Raw genomic sequence first — 21814 nt, forward strand, 5'->3', positions numbered from 1 at the left:
CCAGACACTTGTTTTTATTTCTTAATTTTTCTTGCTAAGCAAAGCTGGAGGTGTGTAGTCATTATAGTGCAGTTTTCTTAATTTTGGAGGTACTTCATAGCCAGTCATTCTTCAGTACATGTGTATAGCACGTGTGAACTGGCACAGATGACCATTTGAATTATGAATTATAAATAGCTACAAATGGTAAGTTGTAAGCTTGCTGAAATCACCAAACGAGAGTCAATATTGATTTTGACTGCAGTATACCTGGACAGCAAGGAAGTCATTCTTTAAAAAATCACCAAGTGGTTATAATCAAGCTGTTTTCAGGAACATCTTACCATGATATAAAAGTTTCTTTCACATTTCTTTTCATTTGATGATTGGTACTTGATAAAATTGTAATTTGGACTGAAGGGTTGCTGTAAACTATAATTTTTTTTAATCCAAAAATTTGAAACATCCAGGAGTGGATTAGCAAGTAATATGCTATATTAAGGAGAAACCAATCTCTGGAGATTTCAAATTAGGGTTTTTTGTTGTGCCCCAGGCTCAACAACCAACCTCATTATTGAAAACATTCATTGTTCATTAGCTGTAATGTAGGATATAAAATAGTAGTTTTTAACTTTTTTATATTTTCTTCTACTGAATTACAAGAATTTTGCCTAAATAAAATTCATCAAAGAAATATCTAGATCAGGCTTCTGCTGTGTCCCAATAAAAATCAAAATTACTCATATCTAACAATTACTTTCAGCACATACACCAATTCTAAACATTCTCTCTAGAATGAAATCCTACCATCACACATATGTCAAGGGAAAAATCTGAATGAGGTTTCTCACTGTAGCATTTAACACCACCCTCAGAGCAAGGCTGATTTTTCACTCAATTATATAAGTGAAGGTGTAGTCTGATCGTCCGGGTGAGTGTAGTCCTGAGAAGGACTGTTGTCGGTGGCAGTGACTGACGTTTCGACAACCTGTGCGGAAGTCATCATCAGAGTCAAGTGAGTGATTGTTGTCAGAGTCAAGTCAGAGTCAAGAGTCAAGTGACTGACAACAATCAGAGTCAAGTGACTGACTGTCAGAGTCAAGTGACTGACAACAATCACTCACTTGACTCTGATGATGACTTCCGCACAGGTTGTCGAAACGTCAGTCACTGCCACCGACAACAGTCCTTCTCAGGACTACACTCACCCGGACGATCAGACTACACCTTCACATGTTACCCCCGGGTTCAAACCATTTACTGCATCAATTATATAAGTTCTTAAAAACTGACACTACTTTGGTTCTGGAATTAAAGAGCACCACTATCTCCTAACTGACTTCAACATTTGGGTAGTTTTACACCTTAAATTATTAGTGTACATTCAAAGTACACTTTCTCCATTGTAAGCCTGATATAATAATTTCAGTGCCCTTCTCTGGAGGAACACTGGAGGGTATAGCCATTAAAGTACCACCAGGGAAAATGCATTCCTTAGCACTTTTAATGACAGCCTGAGTGATCTAACTATTTCCTAAATTTCAATTACAATCAATGAAAGCCAGTGAGCTCCTGTCTGTTTTTTTCTGAAAATGAGACAAGTCTATGTAAACCAACAGCAACACTCTCAAGTGCTCCTCTTGCGCAGTTACATACAACAGCCATAAAAACTACGACGCATACTTTAACCATGCAACAGACATCTAATCTTACAACAGCTATGTACTTTGTATACTGAGTGAGAATAATTTCCCACTTACTCAAATGCAATTCTTGACTTAACAGTGCTATGGTAAATGCATACATAGATATATATTAAAACATTAATTTCACTAGATCGTATACATATATATCATATATAAAATTGAAGAGTACTGGTAAGTTCTCGGAAACATATTGAGCATATTATTCAAGAAGGTTAATTCATTCAATGATTAATAATTCAAATTTCAAACCGCAAATTTCTAACATAAAATATTCCATGCAAAAAACTTAATTAGCAATCAATTCAGTTAAAAGTAAAAAGGACTCTTTCAGACAAAAACTAGCAAAAACTTTCAGACTTTTTCACTGTAAAACAAAAACTAGCTGATGTGAACGTTTGTGTTTACCGCCTAGTCCATTTCAGTCACCTAAGAAGGATTTCACATCTTTGAATCCGCGCTCTCTAGCCAGATGGATCATTATGCCAGTACATCTTCGACCTCGTTTCTTCATACAAAAGCTGCAGTTGCAAATTCCGCGACAAGAAGGGCACTGCCACTTTGGATCCATTAAGGCTTTCTTGGCGTCTTCCCCGTACCGATTCTTGAGGCAAGGTCCGCAGAATTGCCCACGTATTCCAATACAGTTCGAGCTCCGACATATTGTCTTCAGATCGTCTGTTTTCTGACGACACTGGTGACACGAGGATCCATTCATCTGATCATATTTTTTGTCGCACACACGTTCTGCCACCAGTATTAAATCATCTTCGGTAATTTGGACAGGACACATAGTTGGTCGTTTTGGAGCCGGTCTCTTTCGCTTCGTTGAACTGTCTGAATCTTCGCTTCCAGATGAACTTTGCATCTTGGAACTGCGCGAAGGCCACAACTTGATTATAAGAGTGTTTGGAGAGCGAACATTTTCTACCTCCATGTCTTCTTCGTCTTCACCTTTCTCTGAGTCATATTTTCCGACAAAGGATCTGCATTTACGTTTAGGAAGTCGTCTTCTGAGTAATGGAACTTCGGATTGTCTACGCTCCACTCTGTTCTTCTTGATGGAGGGCTGCGAAGTTGTTGCTGGCGGGTACAAAGATCGAACTCCTTCGGGAAAAAGACTGGCGAACATCTCCTGGTTTGTTGCAATTGCAATATTTCGTTTCTTTTCATAGTTACTTTCTTCGAGAAAAGACATACTGCTACACGACTTGAAGTAAAATGTGAGAGAAGCTGTACCGAATCTCCTCACACACTACTCTGTGAGGCTTTCCGTCTGATAACACGACGATTGGAAATGGCGCGAAAACGATCATATGATGCATCACGTGGCATGGATGGAACGGATAACCTTGGGGAAGGACATCTGTGGTGGCCGAGAACTGCCATTAAAAATATTCAAATTTATAGGAATTATTTTTGTTATTTTTGTTTTAATTTCGATTTATTTCTCATTTTTCTTTTTAAAATAAAAACAAGTGAAAGTAAAATGTAAAATAGAAATAAAATGAAACCAAAGATAAATGAAATCAAATCAAAATTAAATACTACCCAGCCGAGCGCTGCCACTAGTTTTTTTTTTTTCGCGGTCGGAAAAAAAGATTTGTTCGTGGCCGAACGCTGCCACATGGCCGAGGGCTGCCAAACAAACCCAGAATGTACTACCATCAAAAAGTTCATGAGAAGCAATTTCTGGGTCGAATAATTCATACCCATGTCCTTGTCAGTGTCTAGCAGCATGAGCTTTTTGGCTGACTTTTCAAGAAAAATGGGTTAGACATTGAGCCTTCTGACCCATAACATCTGTTTCCTCGACACAACAATCACCAGTATTGTTTAAGTACTTGGTAAACTGTCCATCAATAATCTCCTCCACAGTCACAAATTCTCCTTTATCATCTTCACCGTAGTAGATCTTTCTATACCTTAGGACCTCTCCAAATGCATGTTTTCCAATGATTTTTTGTTCCAACTGGCGAGCAAAATTCCTTGCAAGAAGATGCATCTGAACCGCCTTTTGGGTGTGTTGTTGGACAGTTTTCCCAATGTCATTTATTCCCTTCACAGCATCAGGAAGGTACCTTTTAATTACCCAGGTAGTCCCCTTGAACTGTGGGTGCTTTGTGGTTGCTTTGTATGCATTGCGAAACCCACCGTGAGCAAACGGCTCCTATTCTTCGTTGAATTCGACAGTTATTATTATACAGCTCCTTTCCTTTAATTAATTTATGCGTTGTATCTCCTGCATCACGCTTCTTCCCTCTTTTCGCAGTCACTTTCTCTTTCAAGTTTTCCACGCCATACTAGAATCTTGAGAGGCATCCTGCAAAGAGTTCTGGGTTTGTTTGGCAGCCCTCGGCCATGTGGCGGCGTTCGGCCACGAACAAATTTTTTTTTCCGACCGCGAAAAAAAAAAAAAAAAAAAGCTATTGGCAACGCTCGGCCGGGTAGTATTTAATTTTGATTTGATTTCATTTATCTTTGGTTTCATTTTATTTCTATTTTACATTTTACTTTCACTTGCTTTTATTTTAAAAAGAAAAATGAGAAATAAATCGAAATTAAAACAAAAATAATAAAAATAATTCCTATAAATTTGAATATTTTTAATGGCAGTTCTCGGCCACTATAGACATCCTCGGAGACCCAGGGGCTGTGAGTCGATTTCAAGGGCAGAAGAGCCCCTGGGGACATTGTCTTACAAGACTAGTTCCAAACGGTCGCAGTCGTTCTGGCATCTGATTGGTGCCAGAAAATCTTTGTGTTTTTCTGCCCAATCAGAGTGAAGTGTCCTTTGGAGTCCTTTCGTGTGTTTTAAGACGCACATATACCGTCCACAGGGGGCCCAGACAAGCGACGAGTCTGGTTGTTTATTCGAAATATAAAGGAATGTATGGGAGAATATTGAAGAGTCTTATTATCGTAAACTTATATCGTGAAATGTCTGAGTTAAAGCTCAAAATAAATGTAAACCTACCTCACTTGCTGTGTATTGTCGTTTCCGTGGCTCTAAATGGCGAATTTGAGCGATTTGGTGAGTTTTGCGTCGACTGTTACTATACGTCTTATAACTTATAAGACGTACAGCAAGAGCTGAAAGAAAGCTTGCTGTGTTTCCGGTTAGCTAATTAAAATCTGAACAAAAATTAATAATCGAGAACATCGTGGAAAGGAGATATGTTTTCAGACAGTTGCCGAAGGGGTTTGGAAAAAGTTTAATCTTTCAACTGCTGTGTAGAGTGTTCAAATTCTTGAGCTCGAAAGGCCACGGATTCTCTTCTAGTCCCTTGGTCATTGTCATTTCACCTCTTTTGTCGATTGTTGAAGACTAAGTTAAATACCTTTGATCATTGGGAATCGCTGCTGCTTTCATTGGGGAAAACAAAACCAAAGACTAAGAAATATTGGATGGAAAGGGCGGGCTTCCTTTATTGTAAATGTCAGCTTAGTACAGGGTTATCTACCCACATCTAATAAACAAAAGTTTCCGCGTTTAGCTTTTCTTTTTTTTCCAAGCGAAGATTGCATTAGATTTTGGCCGGGCGTGTACAAAAAGTTGCCCGAGGTGCCAGTTGCTCGACATACCTGCGTGGCCCGTGCGACGAAATAGCTTCACAGGATTGGAAAAGTTTCAGTTACAGCAAATTATACAGAAAATCATGAGAGATTTAGGCTTACATCTCATCTAACGTTTAAAGCGACATATCAATGCTTGCAACCATCATGTTTTACACGAACCTCGCAAACTTTTAAACACGTTCTCTTTGATACCTACGAAAGTATTAAGTATAATTTCCGGTAAGATTTCGCGGACAATCTGATCGATTTCTCTTACATTGTGTGCTGAGACTGAAACTTTTCACCTCGGGCAAAGCTTCGTCGCACGGCCCAAACAAACATAGCGAGCAACAGAGCTTGTTGTATATGTGCGTGTTTATGGCGTTCCATTTCCGCCAAAATTCAATGTTCTATTTTACATCGTACTTTCCACTATATTTTTTACATTTTGCGTTTGTCATTCGAGTTTGCACTGGCGATTCAACATTTTTGCATTCAACATTCAACTTTTGTTTGTGCAACATTTAAGTTTTGGCTTCCGACCTCCGACTTTGGGCACTGTCCTTGCTAGTTTTCGCGTTCGATATTCAACTTTTCGAATTGGACTTTTACCCGCTGGTCAGTGACTGAAGGAGATCGTGGGCGCAATCGCCCTGAGCCACCCCTTAATTCCCAATTGAGTGGAGGAGAAAATTTAATTTGCAAATCTAATCACAACTGTTCGGTGCAACAACCTACCTTCAGGTATTCCCAGAAAGTGAAACAAAAAATCTTTGTAACTACCGGTGGGCAATACATTCTAAGTATTTGCAGGATCAAACAATGCTTTTTTATAGCATCAATCCAGGACTAATTATTATCATTTAGTTATACTAAATTGTCCTTCTTGTGGTTCATTTTCTCATTAAAATAAAAAATCCACGTTACTATTTACCTGATACACTCAACCCAAATTTTGACATTCTCCTCTCAACCGTCCTGACACTCACCCCAAGAATTTTACTAATGTCACATACTTTAAACCCTTGCTGGAGTAAAAAATGAAGCTGTTCCTCGCTGATTTCGTAGGAAGGTCTCCCTCGTGTCCCTCTATTATGCAGTGGAGCTTGATATGCACAGTTAATGTGGTTTCTTTGATCGATTTCTGCCAACATCCAGTAAGCATGTCCAATCAATTCTGAGACTAGTTCATCCACGTCAAGACTAACAGCTATTCTTTGCAGAAAATCCAACTTGAAAACTATTGGTTGGAAATCTAAACATGGATCTCCAGATCCCCTAAATTTGTCTATAGCACTGATTATATCCAAGACAGCTGAATTCAAATACGCCTTGTCATCAGACATTTGCTGGATCAAATTTTTGAAGATGACACAAATTGATTCAAAGTTTAACAGCACTTGTGAACGATAATACAATTTCGGGAAAACGTAAGCTAAATTAGCTGGAGAGATGCAAACAAGTTACAGGCGCCCCACTAAAGAACTCGGCCACCTTCGACCTGTTGGTGAAGTCTGGTCTGGTGGGGAGTAGAGAAAGGTCTCCCGAGTCCACTCAACTGGGAATTCTCTCGTCCCTATCATCCACCTTTTGAGCAAGGGTGGCTCAGGGCGATTGCGCCTACGATCTCCTTCAGTCACTGACCAGCGGGTAAAAGTCCTATTTGAAAAGTTGAATATCGAACACGAAAACTTGCAAGTACAGTGCCCAAAGTCGGAGGTCGGAAGCCAAAACTTAAAGGACAAATGCTAAATGTTGGATGCGAAAACATGAATGTGGACTGAACTCAAGGGTCGAATTCGAAAACTACACTGTTGCCTCTAAAAAGTTGAATGTCGAAAGCGATAGCTTAAATGTTGCATAAACAAAAGTTGAATGTTGAATGCAAAAAAGTTGAATCGCCAGTGCAAACTCGAATGACAAACGCAATGTAAAAAATATTGTGGAAAGTACGATGTAAAATAGAACATTGAATTTTGGCGGAAATGGAACGCCATACGTGTTAATTAAAACACACGAAAGGACTCCAAAGGACACTTCACTCTGATTGGGCAGAAAAACACAAAGATTTTCTGGCACAAATCAGATGCCAGAACGACTGCGACCGTTTGGAACTAGTCTTGTAAGACAATGTCCCCAGGGGCTCTTCTGTCCTTAACTTGAAATCGACTCACAGCCCCTGGGTCTCCGAGGATGGGGGAAGGACGGATCCAGAGAGGAGAGGGAAGAAAAGGGCCCTATCTTTGCACTTCATTTCCTCGCTCTTTATCTTATGAGAGTTGTAAAAATTCCAAAAATGGGCCTTCTTTAAAAAACAAAGGCTGCAATGTCCCAATCATTTGACCCCGCTCTCAGTGAGACTAGTCAGACGAGGCCGGACTCACAAGTCATAGTACCAGTGTAATAAGTTAAAACTGCAACAAACACATCTTCCCACTTCTCTACAACACTGATCGTGTAAAAAGACGAAGGGAGGCCCACGACAGTTGCTAGAATTAAATTTCATTACAAATTACAAATATGCCGGGTTGAAGACAAATGTTGAAAGTGCATTTGTTTGTGTAGTAGGTGCTTATTATCGACACACTGTTATGGCTCCTGTAATGCTCAATAACGTCAACTGAACGCAAATAAATAAGGACACGGCAAGTCTTTGCTTTTCACAGGGTGTCATCGTATTCAAGACAGGTTTCATTGTAGCGCGAGAATTTTATTGTAGTGCGAGAATTTCTATAATTTTTTATTAAAAATGTCTTTTCCTAAACAAACATTGCAAACTCCGTCGAAACCAGAGCGCGAGGATAAAAAGAACGATAACAGTAAAAAACAAACATGTAAATAAATATGGCGAGTCTCTTGTCTTCTGAAGTGTCAGGAATAAACCTGAAACAAATATAAAGTGAGATTTGTGAGAATAGCAAGCCCAACAATTTCGTCCTCCGGCTTACCCTCAAATATTCACGAACACCTTTCCTTTGTCGGAAATCGTGTAATCAAACCTTTTTAACGCGTTTAAAATTTCGTTGTTTAGTCCACCGGAAAGGGATAGGCATCGAATCTGTCATCATTAGTAACTGTAACCAATCAAAGGAAACATTCACCGATTGTATATCCTTTGTTCTAAAATACACCACGTGTGTTGAAAAAAGAAACTCGGCACGTTGTGAGAGAAAAATATATCTGTTAAAAATTATATCGTGAGTGACTGATTTTAGCGCGAGTTTATCGGGAAAACCGCTGTGTTGTCAGGCAATTATCTAATTCCCAACACCTTAAAAAATCTCGAACAACATTTCCCTAATTTTTTTACCTGATTTTTTGGGATCTACGACTGTTGCACCAACAGCAGTGATACTCCTCACCATGTGATTATACTGAAAAATTAAGGAAACAGACAAATTTTTCGAAAAATGCAGTAAAGTTCAGTTATGCTCTTGATAAAATAAATCTACAAGCAATGTGTTCAATGGGAAACACTCGAGCTCTAAGGACGAGGCTGACCTACATGCCCCATTTGTAAAGTTTTTCGGAAAATCAAACAGTGAATAGTACATTTCGTATGTTGACCTTTTGGATCGCAATTCAAATCGCAAGTTTCCAAATTTAACCCTCACTCTATGCCCTCTGAGCACAAAATTCTGTTGTGTTGATCGCCTTCCAACTCGCAATTTTCTAAAAGACACCTAGAGATTAAAAACTGTAATCTCTTGAAGACTAGTCTCCCTCGCAGCCGTTTTGACATCCAAAAAAACCGCTGCGAGGGAGACTACTTGAAGACACGCAATACATGAAAAACTCACCTGATCTGTGACGTAGATAATTTTTCTTTTGTTGTCAAACGTTAACCCAGTGGGATGAAAAAACCTCGCCTGCTTGCCGATTCCATTTTTGAAGCCTTCAGTCCCGCCCGCCAGAGTCCTTACTTCACCTTTGATGAAAAAAACATACATTTATGAGTTTTATATCGGTGTGATGGTTTGCTTAAAATGATCTGAAATATTTACTTGATGTGCGAACTGGAATAGTGCATTTTGTTATAAAAACATACCATTCAGATATTGTCTGCATAAAAAAACATTTTCCGTTTAAAGTATACGTAAACATTGAAGTACCAAAATGGTTTCGCCAAATAACAATAACAAAAAACGCTAAACCTTAAGAACAGTTAATTGCACTGACTACATAAAATATTGAGATTATAGAAGATGGTCTTGTTTACTCCAGAATCTACAAAGCACATACAAGTATTCCTCTTTAAAACTAATAAATGAAAGGTATTAAGTTATAAAGATTCCTTTTCAGTTATTCGTATCTTTTGACCACAGATATGTCGCATGCAGAGATATGTAATTTAGAGGAAGAAACGAAAGTCGCTTACCTGCAGGGGTGACAATCCTTATAGCATGGCTATCCTATAAAGAGTTCATGAGGAAGCTTTTCAGTTGAAGAGACAAAAAAAGCTTAGGAACTGATTCTCTCCACTTTCTTCCTTTCCTCGACACGCTAATTTTTATCAGTGTTCGTGAGCACGAATTAATGATTATCTTTTTATCAATTACTTACTTAAATATTTCTTTGTTGATACTTACAAACTCTGCAACATAGAGTAAATTATAATCGGTGTCAAAGTACAACCCCTCGGGATAATTGAACCTTGCTTGTCTTCCAACACCGTCTTTAAATCCTTCTCTTCCACCACCCGCCAGTGAAGTGACTACACCTAAGATGGGAATATTGATCCACACTTCACAAGCGGAACAAAACAATACGGAGTTATTATCGTATATTAAGAGGCGTCGAGGAATTAGAAGTCAGTGCCAGTTACTCGAAATGCAGAGCAAAGCACCTTTGAGCTAAAAGATTGACGATTGTAAACGAAAACAAACAGACGTTTAAGAGGCGCAAAAAACGAACACCAACGTGAGCGAATGTATACTAAGGTTGCAAGCGAATGATTACAAAGGAGAAAAAGCCCAAACAACGACACATGGGCCTGTACTACCTGGTACAAGTATTTCAAAGATATTTTATCTTACACAAGGACATCTAGTAACTGCATAAGTGAAGAAACATCTTTTTTCAGTCCACACGATGACTGACTCTCTCCATACAGAGGGATGTATATGACGAGTATGAGAATTCAAAATATATTGTTACAAGGATCGGAATTGTCTAGAAAGTTCGCGAAAGTCAATGTCAAGCAATATGTTGTTTCAAGAATTTTCTAGAACTGTGACTCATCAGTTTAAAAATAGAGTTTATTGTAATAGTTATAAATAGCTACTATTGTAATGGTTATAAATAGTTACTTTTGGAAACTTCTAGACTCTCTTCGGATGCTTATATAAGCAGCTCGCTAGTCAGGTTGTTGTTGTGATTTGGGACTTCGTTCACTGTTTGTGATCTTTAAGTGATATTGTGTGACAAGTGACAAGTGAAGGGATTTTCCCGTTCGGATGTGAGACTGACATTCTGCTGTCAAGTCCAGAGTTGTTTACCGTGGAGTGCGATACTGCGAAGGAAGTCTTCAGGAGATTTCGCCAAAGAGAAGGACAGTACTTTGCTGTGGTCAGATAAGCGTAGAGAAGTACATAGTTAATTTTAGATGGATTGTTCCAAGAGTAGTTGCTAGCTCGTGTTAAATTATCTCCCGTTGTTTAGAGTTAAATAAATTGTGTTTCGCGGAAATAGCGAGGTTATTATCTTTCTGCGAGTAATCAGTTACCGTAACAATATCATCTTACCACTATTTATGTCCACTGTTCGTATCATATGGTTGTACTGCAAACATGAAAAAAAGAAAGTAGAAAACATATTTAGAAACAAAAATTAGGTAAATGAGTAAGTAAGGAAGCAATGAAGACTACTACTTCCCAGGTTCTCGCTGCTTAATTTGTTCGTCTCGTTTCCAAGTTAATCGCTTGGTTACAAAGATTTTTCAAGGAATTTGAGACAAAGGGGTTATCTAATTTTCTTCACAATGATTCGAACCTCCGGAATTAACTGGCGGAATCTCTATAATTGTAACACAGAGAACTCCCTAGTGCATCATACAGGCCGTAAACAGGGTTCATATTTGGCAAGCGTCCTAAAAACAGATAAGATCCGGTATATGTTTATCCCTTACGTGATCAGCCACATAGAGTGTTCCAGTAAGCACGTCAAGTGAGAGGCCGGTTGGGTGATAAAATTTAGCATCTCTTCCTATGCCGTCCATTAATCCTTGACTACCCCCTGCCATTGTTGTAACTTCTCCTGTTCAAATGAATGAGGCTTGAGTGAGCTAAAATTAGGCTTCAAGCAGCGACAAATATATGAACTCACAGGCAGGAAGGATGTGAAAATATCAAATAACTGAAGGTGCTCTTTTTTTCTATCTTACCATCGACTCCACCCTATTGATCCGGCCGACTACTGGGGCAAAGTCAAATTTCATCGTACCCCAAAACCGTGGCAGCCTCGTCCACCTCCCCCCCCCCCCCCACAACAACAACAACACACACACACACACACACACACACACACACACACACACACACACACACACACACACACACCCCAACAAAAACACACAATAAAGAGATAAACTTAAAAGTTAACAAGGTTTTTAAGGTTATTGTCTTGGTAAATTAAAACAAGTGACTCTAGAAGTCCTTACATCTCTATGAACTCACCGTTTGGTAATGAGATAATCCTTATTGCGTGATTATCCTGGCAATAAAGAAACATTTGTTATCACAACAAGCAGTAACGTCGCAATCTGATTGACCAATTTCTCGATCAAATCTCTCCATACGTCTCTTATGTCCTTTGAGATAAAATTTACCCGCTGTTTAAATATGGATGGTTTGAGCTAAGAAAAAAATGAAATAATGATATTTCCAGGGCACCCAAGGAACCTCCGATAAAATGGATTGAGCAACGCCAGGCTTTTTAGAGTTAGTTTTCTCTCTGTGAAGTCAAACATTCCAATCTATCAATAAAGAAGAACTGATGCACGATCCTCGCAGTATATAGCGCTATTTAAGCAATAGCGAAAATCAGACCTGAAAAAAATCAGGCCTGTACGGGAATTGAACCACTGACCTCTGCGATACTAGTGCAGCGCTCTACCAATTGAGCTAACAAGCCAACTGGGAGCAGGCCGTTAAGTTGATTCGTAATAAACCCGTGAAAGTGATAAATGAGATACAATGAAATATATGAAGTTCATATATTTTGTACTGCGGTATTAGATACATATGATGCACGATCCTCGCAGTAGATAGCGAGGTCAGTGGTTCGAATCCCGTACAGGCCTGATTTTTTTCAGGTCTGATTTTCGCTATTGCTTAAATAGCGCTATCTACTGCGAGGATCGTGCATCATATGTATCTAATACCGCAGTACAAAATATATGAACTTCATATATTTCATTGTATCTCAAAGAAGAACTTGAAAACTACCCTACTACCCTTATTGGCATCCTGCCTCACTCTGTGGGAAAAATGAAGATACGCGAAAAACAAAACAACTACACTAAGATGTCTCATTATCATGTGGAAGAAAGTGATTACGAGTTAATAATGTTTAACTATTCAAATACTTTAATGATCTGATAAACTGAACGAAAGGGGAGGAGAAAAACTAAAAGATAATGAACACAGCTTGACGTCTCGTTGAGTTTACATATTTAGCTAACTGACCGTATCACTAAGGAACAGCCTCCTTTTCATGCTGTCCAATTCTAGTTGTTGAGGATTGGACATCATAGCTTTGAGTGCTACGTCATCAAGGAACCCAGACTCCCCACTGCCAGCAAATGTAATTACTTTAGCTGAAACAAAAAACGCAATGGTGAAAAAAAAAAAAGCGAAATGGCTTTCGCAGAATGGCCACAGAAGTTTTAAAGCTGACCGAATCATGTTAACAACCAACATGAGGTTCAGTTCTATTCTCTTCACCTCCTTTTTAACAATTTTTTTTTAAAAAAAAATCTTGTTTATTCGTTTTCGTTGTCTTTGAAACGCGTAGCCACTAAGGGCCGGTTATTTATACGAGTTCTAACCCAAACCGTTACTTTTGCGCAGGCAGTGGGCCTCAGGGATTCTCTATAAGAGGGTTGATTAGATTAAATGAGTCTCCTTCCACTTTTAGCTTTCGCCCCTCGGAAGCTTCAGAAAACTCACCTGTGGTAAGATCAACTTTTCTAATTCGGTCGTTTCCCTATACAATAATGAAAGAAAAGAGTACTTTAAACAATAAATTTGAGCGCGAGGAAAGAAAGCCGACTTACATATGTGTATATTGAGAGAGGAAAAAACAAAGAGACTACAATTTCATCCCGACGAGCCTGTTTCGTGATTAACACACTCTTTGGGGGTCTTAAGAGTGAGGTGACCACAAAACAGGCTTGTCGGTATGAAATAGTCACTTTGTTTTTTCCCATCTCAGTATAGATTTTATATATCGAGCACGGTACCATGGAAAAATCGAAACGCAGACTTCCTATATATATATATATATATAACTGCAGACAGTGCACACTGTTTCGACCTATGTGGGTCTCATCAGTGCAGTGCAGACACTGGGCCAAGCTCTATATATATATATATATATAAAGTTTAAGAAATTGCGAGGATGGACAACTTCTGACGTAAAAAATATAAAAAATTTTAATAAAAAACGATTCGGTCAGAGACCTTCTTCAGTTATTTACAACTTTTGAAATAAAAGAAGAGCATTAAATAGGATCGAAGTGCTAATGATTACGTAATTACAGATAACGACTAATGAACTGGTGCTAATAGACAAAAAACCTAATTACAAAGAAAACAAAGGACAAAATACAAGAAACAAACCCTAAAAACTAAGAGATAAGAATACTAAATATGTTAATATGAGTGGCGTAATCAGTTGCAAAGAAGCAATGCGGCGAGCATTAAAAAAGGGAAGGCACACTTTTTACTACAACTGTAAACCGTAACAAAATCCCAAAACAAGGCCTTTGGAGCCCGAAAGGGCAAATTAGCAACAAAATCCCTGGAGGGGCCCTTAAATAATACTAATCATAATAAGATCCCTTGGCAGGGCCATAGTTAATCGAGGGGTCCCCTCGATTAACTATGGCAGGGCCTCTGAGTCCAATCCACACCTAAAGGTCCTACAAAATCAAAGGAAAGGGCCTTTGAACGATCAATTAGTAGCGCCTAATATGAGATGGAAAATTAATTATAGCAAATTCTATTTTTCGAATGAAATTCCTTTCTTTTATTCAAACCATGGGGTGCCAAAGAGAACAACTGTGCACTCCAATAAGCCTCTTTTGTGATTAACAGCCTATCGATCTCTGCAGAGCCACTAGGGACCTGTACCTGATCAATGCATTGGAACGAAAAATCGTCCAGGGTGTGTGGCGTTTTGTTGATGTGTATCGCTACTTCACAAGCTGTTTTGTTTGTGAGCATAGTAAATTTCTGATTTCGAAATCTCACCTTAAAGTCGGTGGTAGTAGATCCCACGTATTGCAGGCGACATTTCTTACAGGAAGCCAAGTAAATCACATGTTTAGAGTCACAGGAAAGTCTAGAGTGAATGGTGTAATTTTTGCCCGTCTGAAAGCTGAGAAATGATTTAGATTTAACAAAGAAATTCTGACAGAGGTCGCATCTTTTCCTATCGGATTTAAAGCAGCCATTGTTATGAGGAATGGTTTGTCTCTCGCTGGCTGTTTTAAAACGAGATGGTGCCAACAATTTGAGATTTTTCGATATATGTGTATATATATAAAAATCCCCCGATGAGTGGGCAACCATAAAACAGGTTTGTAGGGATATATATGTAGTTGTTTTTCTGCCTACCACACATTATACCCGCTCTACTATTTCTATTGAGCACTGTTTCACGGACACCAAGTTTAATCCCTATATATATATATATATGTCTACTAGTAGTAACTGAAAATGAAGACTTCATCTGTTATAAAACTGCTCGATGGTTTGACCAGAGCGGTGAATAAAGATGAGTTTCTGGAGTCGGACCCCAGAAACTCATGCTGTAACAGCACCGAGCTATCCAAATACATTTGGGAACTTAAGAGCACCAACACTTCCTACTCCATTCATTGGTCGACAATCCACAAAGCCGCATCTTGCAAAGGAAATTCAAGAACATGCAACCTCTGCCTTTCCGAAAAATTCCTCATAATCACCGCAGACAAATCCACTTAATTAAACAAACGATCAGAACTCATTTCCAAGTGCCGCCATGAAAACAAGTTCTACTTGCGAAACCAATAGCAACAGTCCTTTTGTCTTCTTAATTGCTTCCTATTATTTTAACTATAATTTCTATTTATAAATTGACCTTGTAGCACGGTATGTTTTCCATCGATAATAAAAACCGTCTGACGATCGCAGCGCAAGCTACGGGAAACTCAGAGTAACGCTGAAACGATCTTCCTGTCATTAATTTATAACCGCTATGTATATATATATAAATTCTTGAGCTTGATTTGAATGTATTTCAAAGAGCGCTCAACTCTTAGAGGAGCATTGATAATTATAACAAACTGGTTCAAGACTTCAGAGGTAGTTCATCGTTTTATTGACCACACTCATCAAGTAATTTCAACGATTGAACGTTAACTTATAATGAAGTAGCGTCGTTTTTATATCTCCTAGCAACCGTATTCCAGCTTTTATAGGCAGTCATTGTAAGTTAAAGGTCAATTGTTCGTATCCCGCTCAGGGCTAGTTTTCTTTTCAAACATTTATTCTATTTATATATATATATATATAAATTGACCTATGGCTTAGACGATACCACAAAGGTTGGATCGTTTGGGGTGACCATATTGGTTCTCCTCCATCCTAGCATTAGCACTGCACTGATGAGGCCCAGAAGGCCGAAACAGTACTGTCTGCAGTTAGATATAGCTCTTTGGCATACAAAGCTTTGCTTTCATGTCCAAATTGAGCACTCTAACTAGGATGAGTCATTGCTCTGCAATTGCGCATGCTCGCTAGTGTACTCTAGTTTGAGCACTCTGGCATGGCTTAGACGATACCACAAAGGTTGGATCGTTTGGGGTGACCATATTGGTTCTCCTCCATCCTAGCATTAGCACTGCACTGATGAGGCCCAGAAGGCCGAAACAGTACTGTCTGCAGTTAGTTATATATATATATATATATAAACAAAATAGCGGAATGAGATCATCATCTACTAAAAAGTGCTCCATAGCAGGGCTAGAGCTATGGATAATTATACCTCAAGATTTAGGTTACTTGAACTTTTACTGCAAAACAGTAAAAGTTTAAGTAACCTAAATCTTGAGGTATAATTATATATATATATATATATAGATATATATATATATATATACAGTTAGTTGCATATATATATCGTTTAAGTTTTGTTTGTTATGACTGTCTTCTGCAGCTTTTTGTGATTCCATTGCCAACACCGTCCAAAAATTACGAACTTGTACGTCCGCTCCATTCACTTTTTTCTTGCGCTGGATAAAATTTCATTTTGCCCTCGGGCACGGCCAGCCATTTAATGTTATTTACCGGGAAGGAGGTCTGTAGGAGGAAAAACTGTACTCAAGACCAAGGGCGCAGTTTTCTTTTTGTCCCATTTGGACTGACCTAGACTGGTTAATAAGTTACAATTTTTTTCTCTTGGTTTCCCTTCATACCGGTTAGTGGCAGATGGAGAAGAAATTCCGGATCGTTGTTCGTTTTAGAAAAGGCTGGACCGATTATGATCGCACGAGTCGAAGTTTTAAGATTTCGACCCACTGAGATGCTTCGGGCTTTGCCTTTAACGTCCTGTTAATGAAAGTGGAAATTCGAGGACCTTAAGGACAAAACCGAGATAAACTAATAAGAATTACTTTCTCCAACTTTATATAGTACACTTAAACGTTAGGGAAGACCTCAACATTGATCAACCTTTCCTTTTTCGCAATAAGTAAGTCGACACTTGGTATCTTTGAGTTGCATCACTCCGACTTAGCCGTGGCCTGATGGGGTAGCTTTGTTTATTTAATTGTTCCTTTAAGGCTGTGCAGCTTCATAAAGCAATTATCACAAGCCTATCACAATCCTATTCACAAGGCCAAAGTTTAAATTTTCATGGCCCATCATAACGAGGTGTTTTTTCATTCTTGTGCAACAGTGGAAAGTTACTGGACGTTGAACTTACACTATCGGCAACATATAAAACTTTTTCCACTTGATCCATGACTATGCCTGCAAGAGAAGAAGGCACTTCCAAATTCAGTTATCACTAAAGGTTCTCTTTCAATGAGAATCACGCACAAAACAACTTTCCATCCAAAAACACTTAATTTCCCCTTTGAGATCACCGTAGTTGAGAACCTTTCAATCGCCTCTCGTTGGCGAACACAACCACGTCTGGCTCCTTCCTTAGTCTACCGTTTGCTAATACTTAGCAAGTCATGCTTAAAACTATTAGCGGATGTTTTGTCAATGCCTAGACTCAACAAAAGGCCTTCGCTGAAATTTAGTGTGATACTACACCGGTGTCTAAACACCTTGAGTAAACATCAAACTTCTCTTTGAGCATGTGACTACCTAATCTTCATCTACACGAGCATAATTTGAGCAAACCCTTCGGCTGTTAATATGAAGATTGATTCATCGCCACTTTAACTACCGCATCTAGCTACTTTGTTTTACATCACCTGACACGTGACGGAACTTAGCATTTTCACCGATCCCATCTTTGTATCCCTGAGCACTGCCAGCTAACGTCGTTACACGGCCTGAAAAGATTGAAACTCTGCGATAAAATTCAAACTTGACAAATGCTTGAAAGATTCAAGAGTCTCCAGGTATAGATAAAATGATCTGACGTTTGATTTCTTTTAGTCCAAGTGGAAGTTCGGGCTTGAATATCGAGTAAGATAATATTGCTTACCAGTCTTAATATCGATTTTCCTCAAACGATCATTGCTGTGGACCGTCTCAGGGCAGCCCTGTTATTGAGAGGAACATCATCATGACCAAGAAATGTTTGCGTGAGAGGGAAGGTGTAAATTTCAGCATAGTTTTAATTTAACCCTTTAACTCCCATTAGTGACAAAGACAGAATTTCTAATTTAAAAAAATTCAAAACAATTTCAAGCAGGCAAGTGATGAGAACATAAAAAATAAAAATTGGGGAATTGTTGGTTGATCCACGACCAAATTCTCTGAACTAACATCGTAAGAATTGTATAGAAGACAGTAAGGTGAATTATGAATGAGATCGAGGGAGATGAAAGGCTCATTTGACGCCGTATTTTGTCCCCCAACACCGCTAGTTTGCAGCTAAGGAAGACACAATAAGAGTACAGTTACAAGTTAGAACAGCCTTCTTTACACTTGAAACATTCTCCTTGGATGGAATTTAGACATAGTATCCAAATAAAGGGATTTTTGTGCCGCGCGAAAGAACCTCTGTATGGAATAAAATCTTATTACCCGAATTTCAATCCTAAACTTAACAGAAGGGTCATGCTCCTATAGTCGTGCCTAGAACTATTGACATGGTCGTTTAATACGTTTGAAAACGGCCTAAACACCTTTGAAAATCTCACAATACATCTACTTACACAGTCACCCACATAAAGCACATTTTCTTCTGCGTCGAAAACGATACCCCAAGGGTAATTAAACCTGGCCCCTGTTCCTATTCCGTCCATGGTGGGAGTCTGATAATCCATACAGTCTGCAGTACCCCCGTGGTGAGCTCTTCCGCCACCAGCCACCGTATTAACAACACCTGTAGGTAGATGGTAGGAAAAAAGGTCGTATCGGGATGGGCGTTGACTCGTATGGTATGTATTCTGTTGGGTTTTCGTATTGGTGAGTATGTAAGGAGTGTTTTGTCCATAGTTTTTTCTCTCGGCGTGTTACCAATACTGATTTCGTTTACTTTTTCCGTTTTCGCTAATGTTTCTTTTCTTTTTTTCAGCGTTGAGATTCTGACCATTTAATGTGCAATTGTCCAAAATCTGTGTCCAGTTGTTCATCTTCGGACCGTCCGCCCAGCCGGTTTTGACTATCTATGGACACTGTTTCTGATACGGATGTGGGTATGGTGGAGAGTGATGAATACCCGTTCATTATTGATTATTTGAGTAGTGAGGCCGAGTTTATCGAGTTAAAGGCCGCCTGAAACAGTAGCCCGCTGCACATTCATTACTCTCCATGAAATGGTTTCGTGTTTTGTGGTTGTTTTATAGTAGGGTGAATTAGCACAGAACCGACAGAACCTCTGGCATACTCAACTACGTAATCGCAGAATGTAATCGGAAAAGCTTTACAATGTGTACTCAATGGGTGTGAGGTTCTATTATTCCACAAATTGCAATATTTGAATATGGACAAAAATGGGCGGAAAATGTCTTTTTGAAGCTAAGTGATTCCTACTTAATTATTCCAGTCGTTTCTACAACTGAAAGAATTTTAAAACAAGGGAAACGGATACTAAGCCATTAAAAAGAGCGAACTTAAAAACAACTATTATAACAACGGTTGAGCATCTTAAGGAATGAAAGTAATGAAAAATTTTGCTTATCTGCGAGATGTTGGTGTGAAGTTGGGAGAAACAGCAACGTAGAAAATTATCCTATGAAAGGAAAGCGAACTTACGAGCACAAAATCAGCAGCCAACTACCGTGAAAACCAATTTTCCAAAATGTACTCTACAGTTAAGGTGGCTAGTACCAGTTTTCATCTTTTTGAGGGTTTGTAACTTTGAAAGAATACAACAAAGAGACTGATCAAGGCCAGTTGAATACTTCTACAGGGCTGAATTATATAATCATTGGTTATCCAAAATCAGGTGTCATTTCGTCACTAGCAGTTTCCATGGCAACGCTTTCAAAGGATTATTCAGGCGCATTTTTTAGCTTATGGCTCAAATAATTTGAAAACCAACTCGGTGACCCCGTGATTTTTCTTGTTATTCATTTCGGCACTTGAAAAGGAAAATGTACAAAGATTATAAAAAATTATACGGAGCAGAATTATCCTTCACTTGAGTTCTCCTATTTTCGCCGTCGCAAGATTTCACATCGGTTGGATATTTCGTTTAGATGAGAAGCAATGTTTATGTCTCCGAAAATCGTCTTCTTTATCTTCGTTTCTGTCTCCTGCATACGCAGTAGCCGTTCAGCATATCAAATACACGCTGTTAGGTAAACTTCTTACAAAAGTAGAAAAAGCCTCGCGCCGCCATCTTTGTTTTGAATTTTCGTCTTTTAGGCCTAGTTTTATACGTCGCGCTACAGTCGAATTTAAATCAGACGAATTCAATTCCATTAAATTCGTCGTTCCGTCGACGTAAATCGTGGCGTGGTTTTATGCGTCGAAATCAGTACGATCGAATTTAATTCTCTTCCCAAATGCAGTGCCTCTGGTCAGAGGTGTCATTTACATCTAATGTAGGTCGAAATAGACCCTTTCAAGGTCAACGCCGCCATTTTGCCGGGGGTGCAAAACTGCTGGGGCGAGCGCAAAATGTACAGTGAATGTATGGAAAAAGTCGGGAGATTGATGCTCGATAATTTGAGGAAGGTTGACATTCTGCAATTTCTATGGATTACGAAGTAAGGATACCTAACAAAAGATGTTGCTGATTAAACGTGAAGGGTTCAGCCTCGCTGAGACGTGAGAAATCTTAGTTTTAGTTTTTCATACAAATGCTTTTAAATTTTCCCGGAAACGGCGGTTTGGTTTTAGAGACAAATATATGGAAATCAAAATCTTAATTTGCGGCTTTTTTCGCGAGACTTCATTTCTCAAATTTGATCGGTAAACTGGTAGGTCTGGTATCTTTAGTTTGTAATTCATAGAAATTGCACGCTGTCAACCTTCCTCAAATTATCGAGCATCATTTTCTCAACTTTTCCCATACATTCACTGTACATTTTGCGTTCGCCCCAGCAGTTTTGCACCCCCGGCAAAATGGCGGCGTTAACCTTGAAAGGGTCTATTCAGTTAACTATGACTCAAAAATCATTGTCTAAAAGAGTAAAATGTATTATCTCGTGTAGTGATCATGTTATGCTTTCACCCATGTTTTGTAATCGTCATCTCTCAAAAGGAGTCTCAGGAACTGTTACCGTAACGGCTCTGCACTGTGTCCATGGTTTCCAGGTTTTTCCAAGTCTCACACTGTCATTGTGAAGTACTTGTTTTATACAACAATAACAGGAGGGAATTGCGTTATAACGGCAAAATCAATCCTAGCGTTGCTTATTGCAGAATTCAGAACTCGCTCACGAAACTACGAGAAACCTGGCCCGGCTTTTAACTTGCAGTGAAATTGTTAGTCTTGTTTGAGAAAAAAATTTAAATCATGATAATCGACAAACACTCGCCTGATTTATCCGCGAACAACAACGAGCTGTGTAGAACTACTGATAAAATCAGTCGTCTGAAAATCGCCATCTTGTTGTTTCGAAGCTTTGCATAACGTGACACAACGTCGCGTTATGCAAAGCAAAGCAAAGCAGAAGTTGTTATTAATCCCTAAGGACCATACGTCATCTCTTCAAAATGGCCATCTGATTGACT

General features: G+C 38.9%; 2 protein-coding genes across 3 annotated transcripts; both read right to left on the reverse strand.

Moving 5' to 3' along the window:
- Positions 1-600: 600 nt before the first annotated feature.
- LOC111335021 (cell division cycle-associated 7-like protein) lies at positions 601-3004 on the reverse strand. Its single transcript, XM_022940855.2, has one exon. The coding sequence runs from the start codon at positions 2878-2880 to the stop codon at positions 2104-2106; it is 777 nt and encodes a 258-aa protein (XP_022796590.1). The 5' UTR covers positions 2881-3004; the 3' UTR covers positions 601-2103.
- A 4925-nt stretch (positions 3005-7929) lies between these two features.
- Positions 7930-21801, reverse strand: LOC111335013 (NHL repeat-containing protein 2). 2 transcript variants are annotated; one of them, XM_088755303.1, is made up of 15 exons: positions 21619-21801; positions 18844-19013; positions 18168-18225; positions 17932-18012; positions 17430-17476; positions 13409-13445; positions 12926-13056; positions 11915-11951; positions 11368-11495; positions 10985-11021; positions 9830-9960; positions 9619-9652; positions 9041-9168; positions 8551-8614; positions 7930-8123 (listed from the first exon to the last, which is right to left on the reverse strand). In XM_088755303.1, the coding sequence occupies exons 1-15, from the start codon at positions 21686-21688 to the stop codon at positions 7984-7986; spliced, it is 1293 nt and encodes a 430-aa protein (XP_088611429.1). In that variant the 5' UTR covers positions 21689-21801; the 3' UTR covers positions 7930-7983. The 2 variants fall into 2 exon arrangements, with proteins under 2 accessions (XP_088611429.1, XP_088611430.1); XM_088755304.1 differs by lacking the exons at positions 17430-17476; positions 17932-18012; positions 18168-18225; positions 18844-19013; positions 21619-21801 and adding an exon at positions 14714-16505.
- Between the last annotated feature and the right edge of the window lie 13 nt (positions 21802-21814).

Source organism: Stylophora pistillata, chromosome 3 (assembly GCF_964205215.1).
Source record: "Stylophora pistillata chromosome 3, jaStyPist1.2, whole genome shotgun sequence".
NCBI classification, from domain to species: Eukaryota; Metazoa; Cnidaria; class Anthozoa; order Scleractinia; family Pocilloporidae; genus Stylophora; species Stylophora pistillata.